The 22,755-nt window shown below is 42.9% G+C and overlaps 1 protein-coding gene across 1 annotated transcript; it reads left to right on the top strand.

Moving 5' to 3' along the window:
- Positions 1 to 461: 461 nt before the first annotated feature.
- Positions 462 to 19,184, top strand: ttc9b (tetratricopeptide repeat domain 9B). The gene is made up of 3 exons (XM_026376830.1): positions 462 to 1,148; positions 15,717 to 15,899; positions 16,392 to 19,184. The coding sequence occupies exons 1-3, from the start codon at positions 677 to 679 to the stop codon at positions 16,484 to 16,486; spliced, it is 750 nt and encodes a 249-aa protein (XP_026232615.1). The 5' UTR covers positions 462 to 676; the 3' UTR covers positions 16,487 to 19,184.
- The last annotated feature ends 3,571 nt before the right edge of the window (positions 19,185 to 22,755 follow it).

Below are 22,755 nucleotides of genomic sequence, written 5' to 3'. Positions count from 1 at the left end.
TTTTGAGAGCTGTCCGCTTTCAAACAATGCTAGTGACGTAATCTGCATCTTTAGGACGCTGCTAATGAATCATGTGGGCTGTAGTGAATATAAGAGGCCGTCACTGGTGTCAGGGTGTAACCTTTGCCTAATAATCTAATAAATAGAAGGCTATGCAGACAAGCTCTTCTGTGTGTGCGCACGAGTATTGTTTCTATTATTAATTACTTTTAATGAATGTTAATTTACCAAACTGCGACATATATTTGATAAATCATGCTCCGTGTCAGTGTCTCCACGCTTTCTCGCTTCTTGCCATGTAAAATGTGGACTGCAGCAACGCCTCACGACTCCTCTGTTTGCCCACAATGCTTTGCGGCAGGGCTGTCTGTGGTGCTGATGCTGCGCGTGCCTCGGAGCTTGCTACCATAGAAATCCACCCGAGCATCCTTCCGCGAGGGATCTGTTTGTTTGGACGCTCGGGGAGTTCAGGATGTTCCCAGCAGCTCTCCGAGCCTTGATGGCCTCTTCATAGCTGTAAACACTCTTTACACTTTCACTGCTTGTAGTGTTTCGAGCACCAGACACTCGCCGGGGACATTTTTGAACTCGTTTTCTCGGCTGTGTTTCGAGGCTCGTCGTCTCTCCGGTGCCGCCGCCTGCCCAGCCGTCTGTGCCGCTCCATCCCGCATCCTTTATGCACAGCACGCTGATCCGGTCCTCCCCAACGAAACACACCTTCGTGTCCGAGCGCCATGGCCGGCTCCAGTCGCTTTCTCTGAGAGAGATGGAAGCCAAGCAGCACCCCATAAAGAGCCTAAAGAGCTACCCGGAGACCGGCGGCCGGAGTCTGGCAGCGGCCGCCGGTGGAGGAGACGGAGGAGGCGGCGGAGTGTATCGAACCGGCTCGGCTGAAATGGAGATGGAGGCGAAGATCCAGAAGGCCATCGACTTCAAGGCGGAGGGTCACCGCTGCTACAAGGAGAAGAAATTTCGGGAAGCGATAGGCAAGTACCACCGGGCGCTGCTGCAGCTGAAAGGGGTGCATGTTGCCGACGGGACGACGGGCTCCGAGGTCAACCTGCTGAACCAAGCCGCTGCCAAGCTGACCGAGGAGCAGCGGAGAGCCGTGGAGAGCACCGAGATCGAGTGCTACGACAGCCTGACAGGTGAGCGGTACCGGTACTCTGCTGCTGACACCGGCGTCCGTTCCGGTTCACCGGGTTCACACAAGCTGCTGCTGCTGCTGCTGCTGCTGGGTTTGTCTGGTGCTGAGGCAGGTGGAATAACACCGATGTTTTTCCTGTTAGTTGGCAGAAATGTGATTTATCGGTGGATATTGGTGGATGTGCACACTGATCAAATTAGTGCAGGATTGAGCCCAGTGAGGCCATTTGCCAGCCATCACAAAGAAACGTCACAATGAAGTCAACAAATCATTGTCCTGCTGCTGGTCCTGCCATTTCATCACTGTTTGGACGGAAGATGTAACCTAGTGTGTGGCTGTGGAAAAAAGAGAATAAATAAACCATAAATAAAATGTAAAACTCACAGGAAATAGGTCAAATGGAGGTGATACATGTTTTCATTATGTAGAGAAGTCAGTGTTCAGCTGCACGGTGCTCATGTGTTACTGCAGACTCATTAAAAGTTCAGACTTTAACTCAGGCTAAATGTGGATTCTCCAAAAACATAAACGCCTTAAGGCAATTATAATCAATTTAAAATCATTTAAAACAGAGAAAAGTTACAAACCCTCACGTTAGAAAATATTGAACGAGACTTAAACAGTTAATAGATGAATAAAATAGTTACTGGGTAAATTTCTCAATTTTGACTTCTCAATTCATCAGAACAGCACATTAAGGAAGTCAGATAAAACCAAATAGACATAAAAATATCACGTATAACTAACTCAAGGTTAAGGTTTACACTTTTTCCAGAACCTGGTTTTCTATTATCAAAAGCTCCAGGAAATAATTTCAATATTCTGATACCTCAGCAACAAGGTGGAGTGGGCAACTGCTCACCGACCTGAAAAGCCACCATTTATACTGACTGCAAATAAAACCACAGCCGATAATAACAGTATTATCAATGCTAACAACAAGTCCGACAGTTATTTTTTATCAATAATTCATTTATTGTTTCATTAATCAAAAAGTAAATATGAGAAGCTGCAACAAGTGATTTTAGACATATCTTCTTAAAAATGTCACAAATAATTAGTTATCACATTTTTCACAATTGTTGCCAGTTGATTTCCTGTCAGTCAATAGTTTATCAGTCAATCAACTAACCTTTTTTGTTCTATAGGACAGGTTGTGAGGCTGACATACATATTTGTAGTGTTTGTAGTTAGCCTTGACAGATACAGTATGTGTTTCCAAGTTGAAAAATGAACAACTGTCCTCGAGGTCTAAGGTCAAAGTGTAAGAAGAGGAAAATCAGCATTTATCAAACTGAGAAGTCAGAGTTCATCACTCTGGACCACTTGGTAATGGGAAAGTGTTCGGTACGAAAAAGTCTTTAGTTTAATTGATTTAAACAGCAAAAGAGTCAGTATCACGGTGTAATATAGAAAAAAGATAAACAGTGAGACTACAGTATGTGTTCAGTATGAACAGCAGAATATAATGACTATTGTTATTCAGGAGTAGATGCTCACGATGATGACGATGAATGATGGTCACCTATCATCACTACCTACTGTATGTGAATGTTGTGATTTTGGGCCATGGTCGTGGCTCGGTGTTGTGTCTCGGTCAGCCTGCCGTGATGCACTGAAGGTCGCCTCATTCTGCGCAGTGTGCAGGGCCTGTCTGGAGCCTGCAGGGAGGCCACTGTGGAGTGATGGGGGAGGGAAAGAGAAAAGGGGTGAGGGGAAAGTGAAATACGAAAGGAATAGGGAAAATTCAGGCAGGAGGAGGAAAGAGGGACGCAGTATATATGGTGGGGATGACAGAGCGGGAGAAAGACAGTCAGAGTGTAATGAGAGAAGAAAAACAAGCATGGAGAGAAATAGTAGAGAGCAGTGGAACAGAGAGGGAGGAGGGAGGGACTGCTAGCAAGTGACAGGGGGCCATATTTACCATGGCAACCATCGCTGGGCCTTTTCCCTGTCGTTGTATTAATACCTCTCATACCCTCGCCTGCCTCACTGCTGCTTCAAACAGGAGCACGTGCACATGCGCACTCATGCAAGTTTGCACACACAAAGAAACCTCATTTCAACCACACTTTGTCAACAGTGACTGTGTTTACATGGACTAGAACAACGTAAGTGCTTTACTCTGACAAGACACATGCTTGGTAATGCTTTATAAAGCAGCCCACAGTTCAGAGTGTAATATTCGTGCATGAAATAGGAACCAATACTCACCGGCTCCTACTGAGTGCTAAAGGTAGAAACAGTGGAAGAAAATAAAGTTAATGAAGACCATGGGGAACAATTAGGCATTTTAGAGAAAGTGTAAATAAATTATATATTTAAATGCTGGGTGCCTCTGCAGTACAGTACTGGGAAACAAAAGAGAAGTTTTTATAATAATCATAATACAAAGTGCAGTTTCTCTCATTAACATGGTCTGGAGGAGGGAATGCAATATAAATAAGAGGTGCTGCCTCCTTTAATATCACAAAGCTGTTCAAACTGTTTTTGTTAAACCTCGGTTTGGTTTGAAAATGTTTTTGACGGTAACCAATAACTCTCACACCAACTGAGGTGAAGTAGCGACACACTCAGTGCAGAGGTCTTAGTTGTGCAGCTTCAAGTGGATACCCAGAATCCTGCTGGGCAGACGGTGGTCACAAGAACCGAGACAAGTAACACACGAGAGTGAGTGAGAAGGAAGGAGCTGTTCGTCTTTTCATACCCATTGCTGAGTTTGCTATTTTATTGAAGTATATTGGGTTAGTGAGGTTTGTTGTTTGAATTTTTAACCATTGGACTGAGGACATTTTAGGCGGTCCTCACAATGGGAGTGTTTAAAGAGTAATTTCTGGGTTAAGACTGGGTTTTAGAGTTAGAATTTGGTTGTGGTTAGGGTTAGGGTAAGGTTTGGAGGGGCAGTTAGTTATTGTAAGGCAGTACATGTGATACAGTAAAAATTGAAACAGAGGAAATTAGCATGGCCTAAGTGACAGTAGGGGGGTGGGGAATTAATTGTGTCACACTGACGCCATACAGTGTGTGTTACTTTGTAGTGATGAGGACAGCCGTCTCTGTTGCTTACTACACTTTACTCAAGTACAAATTTGAGGTACACGTTCTTCTTGGTTTACAAATTGAAACTGCACATGAAAACATTTAATTTTGATGAGTGAGAAGTTTTTACTGAAGGCTCAGTGACTCTGCGAACCAGCTCAGCAAACTGACACACTGTACAGAACACATATGAAAGGATGATTGCAGCAGAGCCGAGAGGAACCAAATGAAATGATTCAGGAATTAAAGATGATTCTTGCTGGAACGAAACCAGCAACAGAGAAAATGGGAGTTTTTAACATTGTACATGTGAGTCAATGTGGTGGAAAACAAAATCAGCACCAACAGTAGCATCACCTGATTCTGTCAGACAGAATGACGATGGCTGATGAATGTCCTATTTGCTGGCCTTGTTAAGTAGACACCCCAAGCCTGTGTGTCCCCACAGGGCTGTATTTAAATAGGTTATACCACCACCACCGTTCGTGTCTGTCGCAGTTTACGGTGGTGCAACATGTTGGCCAGAGGCAGACTGCCTGCCAGCCAGCCTCAGCAATCCATCCACCCACCACCACCAACACACTGTGAGGCACACACAGAAATAACAGATGTGGCTGCAGTTTGTTTGCTCTTTTTTTTTTTCTCAGATTGATCTTGACGAAGCACTTTCACAACATTAAGACAGACTTGTATCAAACTTTTTCAAAGCTTAGTAAGTTTTAATCAGTTCAGATGTAGTGTACAGAAAATTAAATAGGGAGCAGGATGGTGTGATCCTGTTGTGAGAGTGATCAGTCTGACTTCTCATTAACTTGTGCTCGCTCAGATCTCTGCCCCGAAATCTCCCTTTGTTCCTCCTGACTGGTTCAATCTGTGCATGAGTCATAAGTCACAGCCTTGAGAGAAACACAGCAGGAGGAGATATGTGAAACTGTTTGTTTCCTAACATCAGCCACCTTTTATTCAGCTGCTGCAGCTCACAGTAGCTTTTGCTTATCGTGATGATGATCCAGCATTTTTCACCCACTCATCACTTAAAAAAAATGTTAAATGAACGAAAATAAAAACACCAGCATCCATTAGAAATAAAAAATAGGGCTATTAAATTAAACATAATGACGTTTGTTTTTTTATGGAGAAGAATAATTTAACCTTCACATGGCATTAACTGTGGACAGCAAGTAAACAAGCGCTTTCCTCTGGTGTTAGTAGAGACCCACTGGGCTGCTGTTTGTGGCCCCTTAACTGTTTACCTCAACTCCAAGTTCAGTTACAATTTCCCGTGCAGTAAGGAAGTAAGGGAGAAATAAAATCTGCTAAAAATAGCCGCAAGCTGTGATCAGTGAGCCACAAGCATAAGGTGACTATCAGTTTTAAAACTGAGACTGTAGCTGATAAATCAATTGTTAGTCATTTGTCAGGCAAAATATTGTTTATTTCAGTATGATACCTCCTGTCGTCATATTGTATTAGAGGTATTAGTCTTTGTAAGCCTGCATCCAGGAAAACATTTCATCATTTATGATTGTTTCTTTATTTACTAAATGCTCTTCTTTGCTCTGTCTGCTGTTTGTTGCTGAGCAGGCTGCATGCAGAGAGTATTCAGAGCTAATGTCGGCTAACATGCTGTTGTTTGAGGCTAAAATGCTCCTTAGAGCTGAAGAAACTGCAGAGTCAAGGTTCTTTTTAAATTACACATAGTCGTTTGCTCAAATGTCAATATAGAAAAATTTAGATAGGAGCAGCTTCAGTGAAGCAGAACAGCTTAATTTTGTTCCTAACCAGTTTGGGAACTCTTTAATTTGGCCTGATCACAAAAAAAACACTGCACTCATCTCTTTCTAAAGAGAATAAGTGGAAAACCACTTCATGTCAATGTGCTACATCCCCCACCCCGATTTGATATTTAATTTAAAACAAACAATACAATGACAGTAGAACAATGACAATCAGCTGTTAAAAAATACTATGTCAGTTATTTATTGCTAAAGATAAAACATAGGTATGGATAGGCTATGTATATATATATATATATATATATATATATATATATATATAGAGAGAGAGAGAGAGAGAGAGAGAGAGAGAGAGAGAGAGAGAGAGAGAGAGAGAGAGAGATAACCAAAATGTTATGTTATGTTCATCAGTTATCTTCAGCCAACTGATAACACTATAATGGATCAGGTCTTGCTTCTTGCATTCATTTTTATTTTGCAGCTACTTTCTACACAAGTTGATCCTGATAAGAAAATTTCTTACTTACTTACTTATAGAGGTGATGTAATTTGTTTCTGCATAACGCTACTGATCGGTATGATTTTGGTGAGATCAGCCATGAAATCAGTTTCAGCTTCAGCTGCTGCCATGATATCGACAGCATGTGTATATTGTCTCTCCTCAGCCCTTCTCGACCGTTTTTTAACGATTGGAAAGAAACTGTCATCTGACTGAGACCATTTATGGACTTTTGAACCATCTCATGCAATTACCGCTCTTATACCAAATTGATTGAACATTTAATGAACCTGTTGGCGCCATCAACATCTATTATTGCCACACTAAGAATAAAAAGCCTTTTTCAGGGTGCAATTATAGGACAGAGTGCTATTTGTCCACTTCCCCGGCAGCCTTGAAGATTCACCACATTACAGCCTCTAAACCTAAAGTCTTGTTGCAGGTGGACGCTGCTAGGACGGCGTTAGAAGTGTCATTGATATGTTACACCACAAATGGATTGATTTTACTAGTCCACTATAACCCACTGCTAGTTAACAGTCGATGCCTTGCTTACAAAAGCAGAACAGGAAAGGAAACTCCTCCCTTTCATCTCCTGCCAGCTCTGTCACCAGGGCACTTGGTGGAGTCCGCAGATAAAGATGATTGTGAGGATGAGAGGAGATGGGGAGAAAAATGTATGTTAGAGGGTTTAAGTCGAGGAGAAATCAGGACTGTATAAGCAGAAGAAATGAGAAGAGAAGTTGTTTCTCAGTGCTTTGTAGAGAGGAAATACAGTACATGCAATGTGCTCGTCGGAAGGTGGAGGAGAAAGACATGCCATGTGATGGTCGAGAAGGGGGATGGGTGGGGGTGTGTGGTTGGCTTCTTTCTTCCTTCTGTGCATGTTCGTCTGCCATTGGAGGGAAGGCCAGAGCAGAGCCATGGGAACGTCATGTGCCAGAGCTGCAGATGGTGTGGCATTGCTGTCAGGGTTACAACTGGCCGTCCATCTACTGAACCACTCACACTGTGCTGTCCTCCATATACCAACCCTCTGAATTACCTCACAGCTGAGAGAGAGGGAGAGATTTGAAGGATGGGGGGAAGGGTGAGTCAGTAGAAGAGGATCCAAAGGCTCAAACGGGGGGCAGGGAGTGAAACCAAAGGAGAGGGTGAAGCTGGACAGAAGTCCTGAATGTGATGGGATTATACAACACAGGAGGTTGGGTACGACTATAAAATGAGAGTGACAAGAGTGGAAGGAGAAGCACAAAATGTTTGACTCTATGACCTCTGAATAGTGATGGAAAGGCTTCCAGAGCTGCATTTGTTTTCTTTTTTCATTGCAAATAATGCTGAGAAATCCAATCCAGACCAAACTGATTTACATCACAGCCCTGACAGGCCAAGATGACTCCTGTCAAAAGAGTAAATACGATTCAGTCGTCTGTCAGAAGGAGGAGGAAGAGAGGGGGCAGGCAGGGAGCGGTGCAGAGGGGAACTGAAGATAAACGTAATGAGAAAATCCATGGACGAAGTTTGTTGCTTTATCTTCCAATAAAGCCAGTTCAACATAATATTTTTAATCCACCAGATATAATATACAGACAGTAGCCAGTATTTTCTTTGATACAAAATAAATATCCCATATGTTACATAAACCAAAGAAGAATAACGTACACCCGCCAAAAATATGACGCTTCCAATTTTTGAAAAAAAAAAATCCAAAAGCAAAACAATAGATCATTAGTTTCCTTAAATCTGCTGACACTTTTGGGATTTATTCAAAGGCTTTTAGTGCCTGTGTGTACCATTTTTTAATGTAATCTTGTTTGATGTGGACTGACAGTGGCGTGAAATAATGGATAAATTGAAAGTGTCTGTCAAAGCTTTTTTTAGTCCGTAGTTGAAACTCATGGCATCAGCTGAGGGAAAAACAGCTGAAACACATGCCCTTTTCCTGACACCCTCATAGAGAGAGAGAGAGTGAAGTGTGAGTGGAACACAGATCAGGAAATGCAGAAAATTCATCCTCTGTTACCCATCAGTAATTAGAATTTGTTGAAGCTATTTGGGCGTATCTAACGACCTGCGCTCCAGTGGACAGAGCAGAGTAAACCGACTGCCTGTTAATATTTATCCACAAAGCTCAATGCTTACGAAAAAACCATGTTGGACGCTATTTGAGGTTTGGTTCTTGGTATTGTTGCTTGGGGTAAATACATTTGTCTGTCCTGAATAATAGGAAGTGGTTATTAGTTTCTACTGGCAACAACTAGCTGTCATCATATGGCTGTATCGTTCTTAGAAATGATAAGGGCTCATGGTTTAGCCATCAATTACACATTTACTTGTTAATGCTGACCCCATGAGATTCAGAGCCAAATCATTTGGCTCTTTTCTCCACTGGCGTTTCCAAATGTATCTTGGTAACACTATAATGCAGAGCACGTTTGTCACAGTTACCGTACATAGACAAACAAACCGAGTAAAAGAAGTGCATCAATATTAGCAAACACAGCCTCAATTTTACTTGACATAACTGTGTTTGGTTAGAGCTGATAGCAGCAATGGTTTGACAGCAGCGGAAGACAGTAGCAGAGCTAAAGGCAAGAGTCTGCCCGGTGTCCAGATGACATCACCGATCACATAATGGTCTCGCTAAGGGCCACAACAAAATTACATCTCTGTCAGTGAGGTCAAATACAGATACAAGCTCAATAAAAGTCTCTTTATGCTTTATTAAACTGCACTTAACTATTAACTGAATGTCTGTTTTTACTCGCAAGGGAAAAAGTAATAGAGAATCTCCATTTGGCCCTCAGATACTTGAGGATATAAGCTAAATATACCCATTGTATTGAGTTTAATAAAATTAGAACTACATGTACACCATCTTAATTTCCTTTAGACAAAGAAAAGACAAAGACTCGCCGTGAGTCCTATGGGCTTATATTACAGGCAAGAAATTGCTCAGCATAAGTTCTGGAAACTGCAAAGTGCAATGGAGAGCATTAAATGATTTCATCTTAGGTGAAGTCATAGAGAAGATAGCCTGCTCACTTGTATAAATATTTCAGTAGACCAGCATTAATCCTGAGTCAGTGACTATTTTAGGATAGCAGAACAATGTGGCATGGTGCAAACTCATGGACTAAGGTAGAGGATTCATACGGGACCCAGACTTTTGTGGTGCATGATTTGGCACCACTCAGCATACTGTGTGTTTGAATCTTGATCTTCCAGTAAACAATAAACAATGAGGAAAGTGGGTTTTAGCGCTTTCTCTTGTTCTAAAAAGCCTCCCTCTGCCGCTTGCTCTCTGTGAGATCTAACAGAATAATCTGGTTACTTGACTTTCTCCTCACTCCCAGGATCAATGTGGCACTGCGGGTAATCCATGTAAATGTGTTTGATGTACCAGCAGTTAGATCGGCTGAGTCAGTGTTCTAAGAGATTTAGTGCGCCAGGGGTTTCTAAGAGGGATGCTTTACCAGGTTACCACTTCACATGCGAGGAGGAATGATAGGAAGATTGAGCTTTCAAAAGAATAGTTCAACTTATTCACTTTGTTCCTTCGAGTTTGATGAGATCACTCCGCTCACTGTCCACTGAGCATGTGGTTGGCTTAGTTCAGACTGGAAGATAAAGACTGGAAACAGCGAGCCCAGCTCTGTCCAATGGAAGCAAAATGCACCATCATCTCCCAAACTGTGGCGTGTTCGCACATTGTTCCAAGATGGTTCCACCTTTTTCTAGCCTTATAATCCCATTATTTAATTAGCCTAGACGGGCTACTTGTTTCTGTGTTAGGTATTAAGGGGGCTTGCTTCAATAAGTGACCCTACATGCAATTGATGGTTATTTCCAATGGGTTATTCTATTTTGCAACATTGTATTGTATATAAATGTACAGTAACATCCAGTTATGAAATCACAAATGATCACATTTCTTTTAATGAATGTGTGAATATGATGGAGACTCTCTGTTCTAATCCAAATCTCCTCACTTACCAACACAAATGGACCCTTCTCAGCCTTTACTATAGCTGCTCTACACACACTGTATCCCTCAGAATAGTGATGCTCATCAAAAATAACCACTGACTCATTTGTAAGGCTGGTCTTGGCACTCACTTCCAGCTACCCAGGCCTGTGGAGATGCACACTGTCAAACAAGGGTAATAAGAATGAGTAATTATGGGAGTGTTTTGACACCATATGGAGCTGCCTCTTCCATACAATCAAAGAGATCATCTGCACCACTTGTTTTAATGTTATTTGACAATCAAATGAGCTGTTGCCATCTCTGTGTAATAATAAATTATATATATATGTATATTCTTTCTGAATCATATTCATAATTAGAACTAACTATAAACATTATGGGTCCCATATTCCTGATGGCACATCTCATTCATCTGTACTGTATTTTGGATGAGAGGGAGCACTGGTGAGAGGAGAGACTCAAAAGACACAGAAACAAGAAAGACAAAAGCAAAATCACACTGCAGGTGGTGACTGGTGAAGCTGGAGCAAATGCTGTGTCATGTCAGTGCAGACAAGCCCTAGCGATATGTCGGGCTAGGAACTAGCGCTGTCCCTCTCAATAACAGCGAAAGTCATTCGCTAAAATGCTTTGGGTGGAGCTATTCTTAGTCAGCCTGTCCGAGAACTGTGACATCAGCATGTTGGATCAGATTCACTTCTCCAGCATGTATGTGTGAGGCCATTTCGTGATGATGCCTCTTCATTTGTCTCTGTCAGTAAATCTGTGACAGGACTGTGACATTGATAAAGGAGAGACCGAAGATGTGGTGAAAGGTGAGGGGAGGGCAGGGCAGTCAAGGTAAACGGGGGCGCAGCCATGGAAGAGTGGAGAAATGGAGGGCAAGGAAGACGCAGAGTGTGCGTCTCTGAGTGAGAGCATCTGTGAGAGTGATGGGTCTCTCCATTTGCCATTGTCTTCCCGTAGAACTAATTACAGGCTGACGGACAGCGGACTAATCGCCAGGGCCACGGAGGCCTTAAATGAGCTGGATTGTTGTGTCACACCTGACAGAGAGGGACATGGGTCCAGAGGGAAGCTGAGGTTATGGAGCTGTAGACAGGAAACGAAGCAGGGTTAAAAACGCACAACACGGGAGCCCAAAAAGACGACAGAAACGAACGCACTATAACATTTCTACCGCTCGCTATGTCTTCTTCCTATTCAATTAGTTCTCACTCCTCCTCTGTGCCTCTCACACACAAAGTCTGTCATGACTTTCCCTTGGCTGTTTCTGGATTTGGTTTTGTCAGTGCTGTCTCCGTTTCTACCTCTGTCCTCCTTTGCCCTCTCTTGTCTTATTTCAGATTCCTGCCTTTTCTCTCTCTCTCTCTTTCTTCCTCCTCCTCCCAGGCTTTGGTGCTCTATCTGCTAAATAAAAGCGAGTCTCTATGCTGGCTCTGTTTTTTGTTTTTTTCAGACATGATGCTTCAGGCAAACCAGTGGGGTTCCTGAGCATGTGTTAACCACTCCCACTCACCGCACCTTTCATTTGATATTCAAGCAACAGAAGACACACACACACACACATACAAGAGGCAGACACATACTCATGGACACACCTGTTGTGTCGGAGAAATGTAAATATGTTTTCCATTTAATCCAGTTTCCTGCATGGACCAGCACCAAGAGGATATACTGTACTTCCACTCATGACAAAGACGTGAAATGGGTGCACACAAGCCAGCGTCACAGCCTTAGATTATTCTTCACATGTATTCCTTCATTGAGACAAATCTAGGTGTCTTGCCTTCCACCTCTGTTTCCTCTCAGTGGTCTCACAACTCATTATTCATCTCACAGAGATGACGAACGAGGAATTTCTTTTAATAGAGAGGTCAAAGTTAAGGATCTGCTAAGAATGAATCATTTCATCTAATAAATACTCACTGGGATCTTGAAATTCTTTTATATCCGACCACCAGTTCAAAACACATATGAATTGAGTTTATGTCATTTTCCATGTGACTGGAGGCCTCGTATATTACCAGCCAGCAACATTTTAAATGTCAAGTGCAGCAGATTATGGTTGTGGGAAATAAACGGATAGGCCACAGAAGTATGTGTGTAAATTAAGGGAGAGATCAGTGATAAGAAAAACATGGCTATCAGTTACAGATCTGTGACCAGAGGCAAACAGTGGACTCATGGGAACCAGCTGTGCTACATGCTCATCCAGTCTGCCTCCCTGCATCACTGATTTTACTTCACAGGAGTTCAAATTCAACACTGTAACTGTGAATAAACCTTATCAACCTATGAATTACAACATAGGTTTTTATTCAGCTTCATTTCCTGTTAAGGAAACAACCAACAGTGAAGCTTGATTTGGATTTTTGAAAATAGCAACATACGTGTATTTGGATTCACAAGACAGACCAATCACTAAGGTTAAGAAAAAAAAACAACGTGCCTCTCCTTAAACATCTCACTTCCCCTGGGATTTACTTGTGGGAACCTTAACCCAATCACTTCACCCACAGCCACGTCTCTACACAGGACACAAACAGAAACCCTCAGACACACATGTCCCTAAGTGGCTGTAACATCTTGGCTCCAGTGGTATTACTCTCTCTGTCTGTGTCCATGCCCAGCCTGCCCCCGATGATCCTGTCATTATCACACCCTTAATGCATCTCACCACACTCTACATTTCCTCTGGCATGCCATCCATCTGCCTAATGGGCCAATAGGGTGCGGCCAGCAAGTCATTGCTGTTTTTATGTGTGTGTGTGTGTCTTTGTGTACATTTGTATCATCACTTACCTTTTTAACCATCGTGTGTATGTGTAAAGTCCTTAAAGTCTGTCTGTCTGTGTCTATGCGTGCTTGTTTCGTCAAGGTACAGTATATCCAGATTTTGCACCTACAATTTCATCGGTGCTGTGTGTATTCGCTGTGTGCGTTAGTGTGTGAGTCCCAGTGAACTCTCTAACTGCGTCAGCCATTAGGCCATTATGGACTGTAACTGGATCCTCTGAAAGCTCCGCTCACATCCACTGCTGGAGGGCAATGATGGATGGGTGTGTGAAGGGATGAGAGTAGTCATGTTGTAGCTGGCAGTTGTAAAAACAAATAGAGGAGTGGAATCTGTCGAGAGGTGTGGAGGAGAGGTGGAGGACATGTGAGGTGCTTCCCATTGTACCAGGTTGACAAGAAGCAGCGTCGACCTTGTTACTCTGCTCTGGGCTGAGTCATGAGCTTTACAAAGCGTAAGACTACAATAACACGTCTCAAAGGGCTTGACTGTCAGATGATTGGATAGGTTATTAAAAAACTAAAGACAGTCAGACTTATTAGAATTAACCTTAGTTGTAATACATTTGGGACCAAATATACTTACCGTATCAGCATTTTGATAGAATATTACAGTCCACAGTAGTCTCCATTTATCAGTCAGGCATATGCCACAAAATTCCAAAAGACATAGAGATAGATAGAGATAGTTATTGAATTAGTCCGTGCCATGATGTGGGTGGTGAATTATTTAGTGTTTTGAACTTGACAGGCAAGGCCAGTCTGTGTGTGTGTGTGTGTGTGTGTGTGTGTGTGGGCCAGTGTGTGTGTTTGTGTGTGTGTGTGTGTGTGGGCCAGTGTGTGTGTGTGTGTGTGTGTGTGTGTGTGTGCGACAGAGCTCCCTTATTCCTGCTCATCTGATGAAACACTCAGTCCTTGACCGTTTCTCACTGTGATGTTTTGTCCAATCTGTTCCTCACGCCTTACACACACACACACACACACACACACACACACACACACACACACACACACACATACACAGCTCCACCTGTCGTGTAGGCCGTGTTAATCTACTCTGTATCAATTTTTAATTCATCACATGTACTGTCTTACCCGAACTCTAACCATCACAACTATGTCCTCACTCCAAAGGTTAAAAATTCATGTTGGCCCTAACAATGATAGCCATACAAGCACACACACACACACACACACACTCACAGGCACCTTTCACAGTCTCTGAGGTTCAAGAGGAGAACAAGTAGAGAAGTGCCAAGTGTTTCTAACACAGTCCCTTTTCTTCTCATCCTGTAGTCTCCCATAGGTCTCACCTCTTTTCCTCCCCCACATACACCTCCTCTACCTCTGCCTCATCCCTGCCTCTCTGTGTCTCACTCCTGACTCACCCTGCCTGCCACCTAATAGTGCCTGACTCATGTTATTCACAGAGCTGTCTGTGTGTCAAGGGCAGACCCAGAGGAGAGAGGGAGGATGGATGAAGGGTTTAAAAAAAAAAAAGGCAGATAAGGGAGAGAAAGAGTGGGATGTGATGGAAACGCTGGAGCTGATGTGACTGTAGACGGAAAACTAGTTTTGATAAATCATCCGATAGATTAAGAGACTCACTGACAGAGAGTGATGGAAAAGAAAGAAATGAGGTGAAGCAAGGTGGAAGCAAGAGCTCGAGTGGTTGCGATCACCAGGAGGCGTGATTGGATTCCAGAGCCATCAGCTGGCATTTAAAAGCTTTGGTGGACTGTGTGTGTGTGTGTGTGTGTGTGTGTGTGTGTGTGTGTGTGTGTGTGTCTTTTCTAATGGAGTTTTTCTGACGTTAGTTCATGTGCTCAGAATTGCTCTGCTGTGAGACAATTCACATGAAATGCTTACCACTGAGGACTCTACGTCACCCTTTATAGCAGTTTTATAACAGTTACACTCGGCTGAAGTTCACTTGGTCTCAGTACTTTGCTACTCAAACCTCTTCCCCAAGGAGTTCTGAGGTCTCTGTCACTCACTGCATCGTCCTCCTCTGTCCTTATTCTCCTCCTCCTCTTACTAAACATATGTTCAGGGACGTACGACTCAGCGTCCTCACAGTCTCCTGTTCATCACTCTCAAGCTGAACTTAACATTCTTGTGTTTTGCATGTCGAGCTCAGCAGCAGCACGCACAGACTACTCTCCCACCCCAGGGCTCGAAGTACTTGCACTGTTTTTTTGTGTCAAATCTACACTGTGAGACATTAGTATCAGCTATTTTTAGTTAGCTCACTGCCACCCTGAGGAAGTACTGTGGAGGCTACATTTCACTGTGGCTCTATTAAAAGGAGCAAAGTGAGATGTCAGCAAAATATCCCATTTTTGTTTTACACTCGTGGGAAGTACACGCCGTACTTGTACTCAAGGTGTTTGCAAAACGAGGCAAATGTCTTAAATAAATGATTATTACCATTATTACAACCACATTTTAGGCTTTTTCAGCTTCTAAACTCTTAACTAACTTGTTCCTTCGCTTCCTCCCTCTCAGCGTGTCTGTTGCAGTCTGAGCTGGTGAACTACGAGAGAGTGAAAGAGTACTGTCTGAAGGTACTGAGCCACCAGAGAGACCACTTTAAGGCCATGTACCGAGCCGGCATCGCCTTCTATCACCTGGGTGACTATGAATGTGCCCTGCGCTACCTGCGTGACGCCAAGAACCGTGAGCCCACAGGTGAGAATAAACTGTGATGAGCCACATACACTAAAGTCAACAAGCTTGGCCATGAAAATATAAAAATGGAGCAGTATGTAGCCGTTGGAGGCTTTGTTTTTAATATCAACGTATGTGTGTACATGCAGGTTATAGCCTGGATGTGTTGATCGTATGAGGGCTGAAGAGCTTCATGGGAGTAGCAGCTGATTCCCAGATATAAATATTAGATATTTAGCCTTGTGCCTTTTTGTTTTCCTTGCACATGTGGTCGAGCCAGTTCACAACCTCGAATCTTTTATTAGATTTTTTTTCCTGAAATGTCAGCGAAGAACACGAATGACGCTTAAATGACGCAGGCGACCTCTGCTACACGACTCGAGTCACTCGTGTGCCTACGTTTAAAATGAAAAGGAGATTTCATTGATCGAAGTGAAGCAACTTTCCAACCTCACGTTCATCACATTTTCCCCTCTCTCTCTCTCTCTCTCTCTCTCTCTCCCCTGGTCACAGACACCAACGTGCTGCGGTACATCCAGCTGACAGAGATGAAGATGAGCAAGAGTGGACAGCGGGAACGAGAGAGCGGCAAAGAGACCCAGGGCTAGCCCCTCGACCTTTAAACCCTCCTGATCCTTTAACCCTTTGAAAGACCCTCGAGCAGTCCTACATCGACCCTTCCTCTCTCCACCTCCTCTATAACAGCCACAGACAGAAGAGACGGCTCCAATCACCTGGATAAACACAGGAGACATATCAAATCCGTCTGCAACCATCCCTCGTTTATCCTATTCTCTTCCCTCTTCTCCTTTCCTTTCCTCCCTCAGGTGCTGTGGCTCCTCTCTCCAGACGCAGACGGATCGAGCAAACGTGAAAACAAAAAAACAAAAAAAAAACAAGAAAACTGCTGTAATATACTCATATGAACTGTCATTGTGGTGGAATGAAAAGGAGCTACAAAACATACATACGAATAGTGGACATTTGCCAGATTTAGTAAATGTTCTAAAAACATCTAATGCGTTTTGTTTTTCCGCTCTCTTGCTCTCTCTCTCTCTCTTTTTCTCTCTGCCCTCTCTCTCTCTTTCTCCATCTTATCTCGAACTGTTGGGGAGAGTATCAGGGTTGGGAAGCTCGACCACACCTGGGGAAGGGCGGAGGTGTGCGTATGAGGAGGCAGTTTGGAGCGTGAACAGGGGATAGTGAGGGGTGTGTGTGACACATATCAAGACCATAGCCCAATTTGATTGTACATCCTACTCCATCAGGGCTCACCCAGGCCCTCGTTCCCAGACTGTGGGACAGACTGGAGGAAGTTTTTCTTCAAAGCCCGTCTCTGTGCTTGATCTATCGCACTGCGGTCTCACTTTTCTTTCCTGAATGCCATTTATCTCCGTTTCAGGACTGTTTTTTTTTTGTTGTTTTTTTCAATTCAAGGGCTAAGTGTGTCTGTTACTAGCTTTTTGATTTGCTTTCTGTGCCTGTCATACTCAGTAAGTAATCGGTTGTTCATGGCGCCCGTGTGTGCAGCAAACAGACTCAATTCTCCACCAGCCTCTTCTGTTATCAGGCCTGCGATTGTGTGTCTTGATTCTGTCGTCCAAAACCCCTGCGGGGTCACGTGATGTTGTTGAGGCTGTCAGAGCCCCTCCCTCCCATCGCCTGCCCTCTCTGTTCTCCTTTTAATGATGTCACAATGGAAAATAGCCAATGGGATCGGAGTTCCATCAACCACCGTTGGCTGAGGTGGAGATCCACTCTGGAGTTTCACGGCGTGAAACACTGTGATGTTTCTCTAAACGGAGGTCCGACCTTTAATCACTAATGCTGAAGCTTCCCAGACAGCGTCAGTGCAGGGAAAACATCCAAACCACCATCTTGGAGCTTTTAGTGCACTTCAGCAAAAGTGAGCCATGTGAGATTTCTTCCTTGTTCCGTTTCTTAAATGTCGATAGATAAAAACATCTGTGTTTGGAATTTTGTTCCTAACACAGAGCTGTAAGGACAGGTACCATATAACATTAGCATTAGACACTACCGCTGTTGGATAGCCATGACTAGCTGTCAAAAGATACATAAATAATTTGCCACTGCTTCTCTTGTGACTTGTGAAGCCAAATCATTGATAATGCACATATTGCTTTTATAGTAGCTTTACCACAGGGTTAAATCTGCTTGCCCTGTTCTGCAGAAGGTTGGATTGACAACTTGTGAAAGCATGACCTGAAACTCCCTTGTCTCTGATGCCATGAAACCCAGTTTCCTCTTTCCCGTATGCAAGCCCCACCTCATGCATGTAACATGCGGCTCCAGAGAGTTCGTTCAGACGTATGGCATAGGGATTATATCTGCTCTATTGCTTTCTGTCATGGCATGCTGCCACTAAACTGTTTGCTCATACCTCTATTTTATCCATTCTGCCCTTTATAAACACAGAGGGTGGCGACAGACTTTGATCACAGCAGTAGAGTAGGTATCAAATATATCGGCGATGTGGGGACTTTAGATAAATTAGGGTCACCATCAGGCCTCAGCCAAGGAGATGGGCTAGGTAAAAAGGGTGCGAGAGCAATTCAAAGGAAGATGGTGTAAAAAATCCCCTCCCCATTTTTTCCAGTGACCTGCTTGGAGGTAAATAGGAACCTAAGTGTGTCAATGGGACTCTGGAGAGACGGCACCATGCGTTGACGGGACCAGCATGATACAGAGAGGCTCCAGTGGAAGTAGGCCATTATCAGCCCCAGTAAAGCAGCTGCAGCATTATTGTGACGGTGGAAAAGTTCAGAGCTGATTTATCGTTATACTCTTAATGGCAAAAAGTATGCTGACACCTACACTATATAATATAATATCTCATCTGCAAATCAACACTACATATTATTGTCAACTGTTATTTTTTGTTCCATTGTGGGAACTTAAGGTGGCACCATAAATATCACACTCAGATACTCAGCCAAATGAAATGGTGCACGTTAAATATATCCCTCACTTTACATGGAGAAAATATGAAGTGATTTCAGACATACACAAAGATCTTCTCACAGCGGACATGTTGTCTGCATGTTGTCATAGCTGAAAAGCACACGTGTTACTCATAACATTACCAAAGGCTCTGTTCCAGATGCAGTGCATCAGTTAATGGTGGTTTCTGGTGCAGTCTATTTGACGTGCATCTGCACAAAATGACCAAAACAAACGCACACTACAACTTACAACTACTGCATGTAGGGGGTTCAGTATCAATATGATTACATACATACATCTTAAAGCAACAGTATATCTACCATTTTTTCTAAATAAACAAAAGCTAACTACTCAGTCCTTCACTAACAGACACATCTTCTTGTTGGTTTAATTTGTACAAACATGAAGCAATAAAAAACAATTTTCCAGGATATTGAACCATTCCCCTAAAGAACAGTATTTTACTGTTCTTGTGGAATGAAATTAACTCACTCATCCTATTCCCGTCATTTCACTGATGTAAACTTAAACATTTCTGAAGAATAATGAGTGGGAAACATTATTGTTCAGCTCTGGGGTTGATTAGGGCTGAAACAGCAGAAGCCGTCCTCATTCTCGATGTGCCTTCCTATTCTGTTTTTTCTTTCTGTCTCTCTGGTCCTGATTTCCCAGAGGAGATAAATCGGCAAATAACGCCGAGAAATGGCACCTTCAGGCTTGATCTCCATGGCTGCCTGGGCTGAGTCTACTCACCCACGGGCCCCTCGAGGATAGGTCTCCTCCCATGGTCCTCTCTCCATGGCACCAGTATCGCTATCTTGTTTTCGTCTCGCTGTGCTCAGTCATTCTAGCTCAACGTGCACTTCAACCGACTGGAGAGAACGAACTGCACATAGGACAGGTTGATTTCTGGCTGATTGGTTCTTGATTAATGGCGGCGCTGATGCCGAGGCTGTTATTGCGAACATAATCTGACAAGCTGTCTGTGCAAATAGAGATGGAGACACGACTGATCTCTGTCTCGGTGTAGCTTTGAAAACAAACAGTGAAAAGCACAAGAAAAAAGACGGAATAAGTAAAATTACTGGCTGTGTTATTTTTGCTCTTTTACTTTGATGTCATAAATGTTTGTCAAATGTCAAAGTAGTTTTTGTGAATACTTGGTACAAATGTAAAAAAAAGAGCATTTTATTGTTTACTTTACTGAAAGAAAAAGAAAAGAAGAGATAGAAAAGAGAATTTTACTGCGGCTCCTCCACAGAGCTGCTTTGTGACTGTATCTGTACGTGTTGGTATTTCTGTTGGCGTCCCTCTTGTCAAGGGATCCAGAACCGGCTCTGAGTATGTGCAATGCTCTTTGAAACCCCCCCCCCTCTTACGCCACTCCAACCCCTGAATGACCTTTGACCTGAGTTGTCTGTTTCTGTAAAGTGGGATGATCAGTAACACAGGGGTGGATGAGAACTCTGAGGAACTCGTACCCACAGACCTCCACCCTGTTTGTTTCTGTGTGGATGGAGACAAAAAATAAGGAGGGGGGGCACACGAAGCTGGGGACGTCAAGGCTACGATTGCGGTTTTGTCTCGCCTCGCTACCAAGAGGCCTTTTTATCCATTCAACATCCAAACATCCAAACATGGCCTCCATGAACTGAACTGCTAGCCCAGGAATGCACTATTGATTGGTAAATGAAGATTATAAATAAAGTTTCAAACAAAGAGGAACGTTGTCGTTGTTGCGTATATGTGATAAAAAAGGTTTGAACATTAAAATAAAAACTGGGAGTAGAGTTAAAAAGAAATGGGACGTCTCTCTATTAGTGTCGTGGGTGAGGCTACGTTATATTAGCATCCACCAGCACAACAACCCAAATGTGCACCACACGGTGAGTCCACCAACTGTACACATGATCAGTTTTCTACTCAGCCTGTGACAATAGTTGTAGTTTATCTTCTGTGGCTCTGGCAGACCTAAATAACCCTGATCTATGTCAGAGTTCCCACTTGACCTCAAACACAGCACCTGGCCTGGTCCCTAGAATAAACTTCTTGGAGCAGTAATTCATCCATGAGTGCAGCCAACAAAACATGGTTTCATCTGTCGTGGGTTAACGTCGGGCTCTAGCTATTCCACACCTTTGTCACAGTTTCCTCCAACATGGGGTCATCTTATTTTATCCTAAAAATGTGTAATTCATGTCCATCATATAGAAACGGTCTCGCCTTAGCTGAGGTTCGTTATACTCTACTTAGTAGAGTCAGTAAGAGTACAGTAAGTTCATTTTATCACCAAACAAGGTGTGATGGTCTGACAAAGCTTAAGTAACAGCAGTTCTGCTGTTAGGAGGACACACCAACTGGCAGGCAATCTGGTGGTGAGCTGTACACACACACACACACACACACACACACACACACACACACACTCACACACCACTTTTTATCTCTCTGTCTGTATCCACCAGTCCTCTTTCTGTCTCTCTTCTTTCATTTGTCCTCATCCCCTGTGAAGTGGCACCACCTGAATATTCCCATTGTCGCGCTGTATTCCTTATTTACAGACAACATACCGGTCTGTACGTCTGTGTTTTAGCTGTGAACCGGTCACGCGATGCTCAGCCTGCTGAATCCTTCCCGCTGGCTCTTTAACACCTTCGTTTTAGGCCCATCGTCCCCCTTTTTTTGCCGTTTTCTTTGTTGCAGCTTTTAATAGCATCACCATGGAAGTGAAGAGGAGGTTGCTAGGTAACTGGCTGGCGTCTGGATGGGTGTTTGATTGGCGATCACACAGACAGACACAGCACTGAAGTGTGTGGTAATGTGTGTGTGTGTGTGTCACCTGTACACACTGTCTGTACTATTAAATGTTGTCATGTCAGTGTAAAACGTCACATTTAGTTTGGCTTTTAAATAATTCCTTTCCACTCAGAGGTTTAAATTTTAACCCTAAAATCTCCATTAGCTGCTTTGAATGCATCAGTGCACCTTCACAATCCCCTTACGGCAGCTGCAGTGTCGGACAGCGACTGTAGGAATGTATTACATGTAGGAAAACAGCAGACTGGGAGTGATATGACATCATAGGACCCAGTGATGACACCTAGAGTATTTGATCCGTTACTGCAGACATCTTTGTCTCTGTTAACACCAAAACACGTTCAGCCGCTCCTACAGCAGCAGCAACATGATAATCATATTTCAAGTATTAAAAGTAAAAGTTCTTATTCTGCCAAAAGTTTAAGTATTAGCATAGTACTGAGCAGATGTGTAAAATTGTAGCTGAAGGTGGAGCTGATTTGAACTATGTATATAGTATTTATTCTGGTGGTTCCCAACACCAGGGGTCACCAGATGAATTTCCTAGGTCAGGAGATGATTAAAGACATAATGAAGAAGAAACAAACCTTCTGTCTTTGCTGTTTATCTTTCATTTATGTATTATTTATTACTTTTCTCTGTTTCTCTTTGTTTTCTGTTTGAGTTTTAGCTCATTCAAAAGAAACATGTAACACCTGAAACATGACTTGACAGAGACAGTGATTACTATTGACAATTTAAAGGTACTATTATTTTATTCCACTGCATTTATTTGACTTTTTGCAGATGCAGATCCTTAATTTCAAAAAATATAATGTGGTGATATATTATTATGGATTAACCAGCTTTCTTACAGATCATATTTTTCTATGAGTTTTTGGAACAAATATTGAACATTCACCTTATCAACACCAGCTACTACACACTGTAGTTGAGTACTTGTACTACTAGTTGAGTATTGACCTTATGTACTGTACTGTGTTTCCAGTACAATTATAAAGTAGTAGAGTAAAGTACAAGTGCAATACCAGAGGTATGTTTTACCTTTAGTACACTGCAATTCAGAGTAAATATTATAGTTTTTACTTTAACATTA

The sequence above is a fragment of the Anabas testudineus genome, chromosome 13 (genome assembly GCF_900324465.2).
Source record: "Anabas testudineus chromosome 13, fAnaTes1.2, whole genome shotgun sequence".
Taxonomy (NCBI): Eukaryota; Metazoa; Chordata; class Actinopteri; order Anabantiformes; family Anabantidae; genus Anabas; species Anabas testudineus.
The sequence above is the reverse complement of the archived record's forward strand: the minus strand, read 5'-3'. Positions and strand labels throughout refer to the sequence as shown.

What these genes read in the sequence shown, in the direction of transcription:
- ttc9b (XM_026376830.1), top strand. Translation starts at nt 677, where the DNA reads ATGCACAGCACGCTGATCCGGTCCTCCCCAACGAAACACACCTTCGTG. An exon ending in GTGCTACGACAGCCTGACAG is followed by an intron (nt 1,149 to 15,716) that starts GTGAGCGGTACC and finishes CCTCCCTCTCAG; the next exon opens with CGTGTCTGTTGCAGTCTGAG. An exon ending in CAAGAACCGTGAGCCCACAG is followed by an intron (nt 15,900 to 16,391) that starts GTGAGAATAAAC and finishes CCCTGGTCACAG; the next exon opens with ACACCAACGTGCTGCGGTAC.